General features: G+C 47.2%; 1 protein-coding gene across 8 annotated transcripts in view; it reads right to left on the bottom strand.

The window, feature by feature from the left end:
* Window positions 1-1992: 1992 nt before the first annotated feature.
* The window catches only part of SEC31B (SEC31 homolog B, COPII coat complex component), a 36308-nt gene continuing 31592 nt past the window's right edge, over window positions 1993-6708 (bottom strand). For 7 of the 8 annotated variants that reach the window (XM_041415446.1, XM_041415445.1, XM_041415444.1 and 4 more), the window contains 4 exons: window positions 6405-6551; window positions 5867-5983; window positions 4397-4468; window positions 1993-3866 (listed from right to left, as the gene is read on the bottom strand). In XM_041415446.1, coding sequence (XP_041271380.1) covers window positions 3687-3866; window positions 4397-4468; window positions 5867-5983; window positions 6405-6551 — 516 coding nt within the window. In that variant the 3' untranslated portion in view covers window positions 1993-3686. Of the gene's footprint in view, window positions 3867-4396; window positions 4469-5609; window positions 5727-5866; window positions 5984-6404; window positions 6552-6708 lie in introns of those variants that run through there. The other variant, XM_041415450.1, reaches the window with a different exon arrangement.

Raw genomic sequence — 6708 nt, 5'->3', positions numbered from 1 at the left:
TCATCAGCCTCCCACTGAAATTCACAGCTGCTGAACAAACTAATCCCCTCTCTTGGCCTTTCTTCCTTTCAATGGGTTCTTGGCTTCAAAGACACTTTGGGAAAGGACTTTGTGGGGACTCACACTGCTCCCTCAATAGAAGTTAGTGCAAGCATTATCTTCAGAGCAAGTGGCTTTACAAACAAATACTGCCTAACAATCTCTGCCCCTCCAGCTCCCCCAAACACACACAAGCCTAGCCTGCAGACATGATGTTATCTGCTACGGGATTAGAGCTCTGTTCTCTGTGCCCAGGGATCCTTTCCTGCTGCCCCCTTCCCCCCCAAATTCTTTGTCAACCCAAAGGCCTTCTCACCCAACTGAAAATGCTTTCTCTGGTGCCCGGTTGTTGTGAAGCCATGTGCCCACACGGGAGGGGGCAATGCTCACTGCCCTGGGATGCTGCCAGCCAGCAGAGATGGTGCTATAAACGGAGGAGCACTTTCCAGCGGGGTTTGAAAGGTAATATACCACACCAGGGCTGCAGAGACAGGGCCTCTGCCCCCAGCCTCTCCAAGACTTTCAAGCGACTCATCTCACTTCCCCCTCTGCTTGCTTTCAAAGCAAAGAGCTTCAGGGATGGTGCTTACAGGGGTAAACATGAAGCAAAACAGAGCAACAGAGGGGCAGGTGTGAAGAACTCACATCAAAGGCAAGATAAACAGCCAGTCTCTGCACAAGTACCCGGTAGCAGCAGCTATGCGTGCTGGAGGGAACTAATGCCATATGTATCTGAGAGATACGTGGAAAATCTGTGATTATTTCTCAGAAGTAGAAGTGGCCTGAGTTAAAGAGAGCAAAGGGCTGGAGTGCAAAGTGTACCATAACTGAATCCAAAAAGGCAGAATCTAAGAAATGCCAGGCTTGTTAAGTGATCTCAGAAACCTGGGACTTCCCTTATACACTCATTAAACAAATGTATGCCACCGGAGCTACCTGTGTGATAACACCATTCTGATGCTGCATCAGTGTTACCTTTGAAAATCAGCTTTGCTTGTCCCTGCTGGGGGACAGCTATTAGGCCAGGCTGTTTGCTAACTGCTCCAGACCAAAAGCTCTTCAAGACTCCTTCACACTGGGTGTTTGCCAGCAGCAGAACTACAAAAGGCTTGTTTTCCTTGAATGCATGTGTTGTGTCCCTAACACCCGCAACACTCAGAAACCCTGGGCCCTTTTCAGCAACAGCCCTTCAAATTTTCACCATTCAAACAATCTTTTCAAACCTTTGCTTCCTCCCAAGTCCTCCAACCTTGGGCCGTGTAATACAGTCTTCATATTTCAGAGTTTCATGTGTGCTGACTGGAAGGGTTGTCCATACACACTAGTTAGCTGACAGAAAAAAAATTACATCAGAATTTCTTTGTTTTGTAAGAAAGAAGTTTGATTCACCCACCTTTATCTCAGTACTATGTTTCCATTTAGGACTTCTTACATCCTTAAAAGATTAAATTAAATCAGCCAACAGATTCCTAAGTTATTAACTAATGATAAGAACTGACAATTCAAGGGTATAAATTTTCACACAGGTCCAATCCTTATCCTAGTTCAAGCTGCATGGCTTCAGTGGTGTAACATTTATTTCCAATGGGAGACAATGTCATCAAGGGCTCTCTGTTTACTTACTGACATACTTCCAGCTCTTTATGTCAAGTGCAAAATCTCAAACACGGCTGAGATTCCCCAAGAGAACCTGAGTTTAGGTCCTTCTTGTGTCTGATGCAGATGAACAGTCACAACTGGTGCAGGTGATCTGGAGATCAGTGCTCTGACATGCAGCCTTAGAGAGGGCATAAGACCTGAGGTCTCAGCACACCAGGATGGATGCCACCCATAGCAGCAGAGCCCAAAATCTGATTTGCCCCACACGGTTCTCAGCTGCCCCCTCTGTGGGTGGCCATGCAGACTGAGGAAGTCCCATGCAGCCAGAGGTAGCAAGCCTCTGAAAAAAAAGCATCACAAAACACAGCTTTTATTTCACTGTTCTGTAATTTCTCAGTGCATCAAACCTCAGCAATAGAAACAACACAGCAGCAACAAGGAGGCACTTTGACCTGGAAAGGAGTGAATGAGACATGTCCTCTTTCTCCATTCTGTGATTCTCCTCCCTCCTAAGTCTCATGGTAGACTAGATTGATTTGTGTATGTCACTGAACTGCAGGCCCACGATAGCATTATCACTCAAGCAGCAAGCAGAGCTAATAGGGGCTGGCTGCATCCAAATCTTGGGAATAAGCCTTGCTCTCGGCTATGGATCAATGATTATGCTGCCTGGTTAGTAAGAAGGATGTTGAGAGAGCAGGCAAGGAGGGAGGAAGGGAGGGAAATAAACACACACAAAGATGTGCCCTAAAATCCCATCTACCTTCCCAGACTTCTTCCTCAGGACAGATATGCTTCATTCATCTACTTCCAGAGGAATTGCCACAGTGATGACAAGTCTCAGCACAATCCATATCTTCAAGTCCTAACAAGATCACCTCCTGCAGCATATTCCTACCACCAGAGTGCCAATGGGCCTTTGAGAACCACTTTTGCATGTATCTGTAACTGTAGGTAGTATGAATGCACCATACCTATAGCAATGAGCTGTCTCTCCCTGCTCAAGTCTGGGCTGGGCAGGGTAGCTCAAGGGAAATCTTTATGGGACTTAAACAATCCCTGCTGCTCTTAAAGTCCCTAGGCCATCTGAAAAACCTGAAGTAGGAAGCCTGTCAATAATACCAGTAGGTAAAAGTCCAGCAGTGCTAAAGTAAAAGAAGTGAAAAAGGCCAGGAGCCAGAAAGGGCAGCTTTTAGCCCCAAGACAGGGTGCGACTTGCTCTGGGGAGAAGTGCATAGAGCGCAACCTGCTTACATTCCTGAATGGGAGAGTCCCAGGAACTGGAAAGGAAATCATCCCTGGATCTGAAACATTATGGGCTTGAGCCTGCAGATGATGGGGGAAAAGATATAAAGGAAGGTGGATAGAGGGTAAACAGGAGACTTGACTTTTAAAAACAAGAGAGCTGGGTAAAGAAGAAAGAGAACCAAAGTTGGCCTTGAGTAGACTAGTAGTTAGTCCCAGCTATAGCAGGATATGGGTGCAGAGGGGTGAAAGGGTGAGTCAAGGATGAGAATGAAGAGAAAGAAGGAGCCAGGAGAAATCCTTGCTGCAGCCCAGCAGAGTGAGGACACACCAGCCTAGGTTCCCAAGGCAGCCCAGCTACCACTGAGGAAGTTAACTCTGCAGCAGGGAATAGAGCTTGAGGCTGTTCTGTGGTGGTGCTGCAGGTACCAGCCCTGTTTGTTTCCTGAAAAGTAAAAAGCAATGTCAGCCTAAAAGGGAAAGATTTTCCCTTTTGTGCTGGAGATATAGGGAAGAAGAAGGATCCCTGTGCAACCTGGACAGCTGGAAATTGAGATCCATGGGCTGAAAAGTGGCCTCAGACCAGTAAGAAAGAAGAGAGAAAAAACATTCTCCAGGAGCTGCAGGCACCAGTGGGCTGTCTGGAAAGTAGATGGGGCCAGGTGTGCTGGCTTAGCACAGTTCCAGGCACTGGCACAGACCTATTTCTCCAAAGTCAGAAGGAGAGTCCACAACCTGCAGCACATCAACAGGTGAGGCAGTCCACCAGCTCCTGGTGTGCACTGTTCCAGCTGCTCCACACTTTACACATTCAGCTTGCCTGCTATGGTCATGAGGACTTTCAGGATGGGCATGAAACCAGACACCTCACTGAAACTGCTGCTGCTCACAACTTGTGTGTGAACCAGGAGACCCTGTGGGTAGTTCTTAGCCTCAATGCAGCGGGCAATTTCATGGAGACCCATAAGGATGGTTGGAGAGAGCTGTGGAGAGGGAGAAGAAATGAGTCAGCATGTTCAGTGATATAACACAGGTCTTTCTCCCTCCACACCCTTCATTACTATTCTCCACTTCATCTTCACCAAACAGCACCTATACAGTCAAGCACTGGCAGGAAGGATAGCTGCTTCTCTCCTTGTTTTCCCAGACTACAAATGCCAGCTGGCATCAGCAACTGGCATCACTAACTTCCGAGTTTTCTAAGCTAGTTACACTATGTTCACACTTAACCACTCCCAATTGCCCCTTCCCATCTAGGATCTATGTGCCAGTATACTTCTGGAAGGGCAAAAGCACCTTTCAGATACCTCCTCAACCTTTTCCTTACACTATGTCTGAGTTAAAGTTAAGAAAAAAGATACAAGGCAGGCTGGATTAATGGTCTTGGCACTCCCCTTATTTTCCAAGAGAATATGTGCCAATTACATTGGTACAGACACCAAGACCCACAAGCCAGTGCCAAGGTGTGCTCAGGGACCCAGCAGGACCACAAGGAATGGTAGCATCTACTTACCGCCTGCTCGCGCAGCTTCTCGTACAAACACTCCAGCCGCTGCAGCGCGTCCTCCAGCTTCCTTCGCGTTTTCTGAAGCAAAATAGGGATTGCTTGTCTGCCAGAGCTTCAAAGCCACCTCTCCAGAGCCAAAGTGCTCTCACTCAGTCCCTCCCTTCCTCTGTCTTTCCACAGCACCTTACCATTCAGCTGCATCTCAGCCTCTGACAGCCAGGATCTGTGATACAAGCCAGCCATGCCCTCACTCTGCACATATACATACATGTACATATATACACATTCTCTCCCCAACACAGAAAGATGGATTGCCCCTTTTCCCATCTCCCAGCTTAGGCATGTCTCCCTTCTGCCAGTACTTTCAGACCACAGGATAGACTGATGACTTCCAAACTGTGAAGAACATCCACTAGTTGACCCATGGGGTGTTCAGACAGCCTCACCCTGACTGGCCCAAGAAAGAGTTTCTTCCTGGTCTTCTTAGGGAAAAGAGGGAATATCCTTCCCACTCTAGGTAACCACCAAGGAAAGTGTGTGAAGTGAGTACTGAAGCTCTGATGAGACTGACCTCATTAACCCCATCGTGAATAATCCACTCACAGATAATTTACTCCATGAACACAAATGGCTGGCTCTCGGAATAGGCCTGGAAGCCACAAGAGTTCAGGTGCCTTGCACTGCTGTACAGAGCCAGCTATTCAACCACCACCTGAGTTAAGTGCTTAAGCCTAAACCAGCAGGCCTTTCTGTTCATAGAGGGAACCTTTAGATTATACTGCAGAAATTGCTATGCTGCACTCTCAGAAAGCACAGAGCAAACACACTGAAGATGCTGCTCTAATTGCCCGACTCTGGCATAGCAGTCTGGGCTGTGTTCGCCCTAGCACCGATCAAACAGAGGTATTTTGGAAGGCTTCTTGGTGGCCCCAAGCCCTGGGAAGACTTAGAAATCTAACACAATGTGCAAACACTACTTTTCTGCTTCCAGACAGTCTGGCCTGACACATTCACCCAATGTGACATGTACCAATAGCTTTTCAGGAACCAGGGTGGAGAAATTACATTTACTTGGACACAAAGATTGTTTGGCTTTCTCTTCCACCTGGATATCTCAGCCTTTTCCTCTAAGATCTAAAGATAGCTGGTAATACCAGCTCTGCAGGAACTGTCTGCAGATCAAGCCAGTGAAACTGAATTAGCTGAGTAAATTCTTCTACTTTCCGTAAAAGAAAGAGCCAGGAGGACAGAATCATTGCTCCAAGAAGGCAATGAGCAGCAGGGGATGAAAGTTAAAGAATGCATCTCAGTTCCCAAAGATGAACAAGCCTGCAGCCTAAAGGAAGGAGGCAAATGGAGATTAACTTGGTTAGAGGGACAAGACTTTTCCTTTCTTTACCCAACCAAAAGAAGGAAGCATCAGTCAAACATCTATAAGGGAAAAAAAAGTCCAAGATCAGAGAAGGGAGGACTTACTGGATCAGTGGCAACGGCCGAGCAGCGTTGCACCAACCCTTCAAATGCAGTCTTCAAAGCCTGGTGCTCAGGGGGCAGCTCCTTCCTCTCAATGCTTTCCCTAGGTAGCTGGTGATACTGACAGAAGAAAAAAATGCAGCTGAATGAATTCAATAGGAGCATGAAAGGCTGGAACAGGTAGATTCCCCTCTTCAACCTAGAGAACAGAAAAAATTTCACCCCTTCACAAACCCAGAGAACATCTGGAAGCACAAAGTTAGGTTATCTTCAGACTGTGATACAGCTCCAGGTGTCTGTGGATTCTTAACTCCCAGCAGGCTGACAGCCTGCCTGGTCTTCCTTGCTCTCTCCCACCCATACTCAGGTGTCATTTTTTCAACCTGGCAATTCCTCTAGTGCTCAGCAGAGATGACTTGTCGGGGCTAGGAAGCAGCATAAGCCCTCTGCAGCTGCCAAGTAGTAAGAACCTCAAAAGCTGAGTTATTTTTCTCCTTGACAAGATGCTGGTGGCTAGGGAATGCCCCACTTTCCCTGGTACCTGTAGGCTGCCTTCCTTGGGTGCTCCTGGGGGTGACTGGCCAGATTCTTGCAACCTGGATAGCTGAGGATGGATCCCTTGGGGTTCAGCAGGCACACCCATTACTGGAGCTGTGATGGGGGCCAGAGGAGTAAATTTCTCAGGCAACTGTCAGCAAAGAAAGGAAAGAAAAAAAAAATCAAGACAACCAAGTCCAAGGAAGAAAGGTTGGTTGCTTCTCCACAGAAAAATTCAACATCCTTTCTAACTTGAAGAGTCTCCAGTTCTCAAGATGATGAAAGAACACATCCCTGTTCTTTCAGTC

The sequence above is a fragment of the Onychostruthus taczanowskii genome, unplaced genomic scaffold (assembly GCF_017590055.1).
Source record: "Onychostruthus taczanowskii isolate IOZ18803 unplaced genomic scaffold, ASM1759005v1 scaffold5, whole genome shotgun sequence".
Lineage (NCBI taxonomy): Eukaryota > Metazoa > Chordata > Aves > Passeriformes > Passeridae > Onychostruthus > Onychostruthus taczanowskii.
Note: the sequence above shows the minus strand (reverse complement) of the source record. Positions and strands in the feature narration are given on the sequence as shown.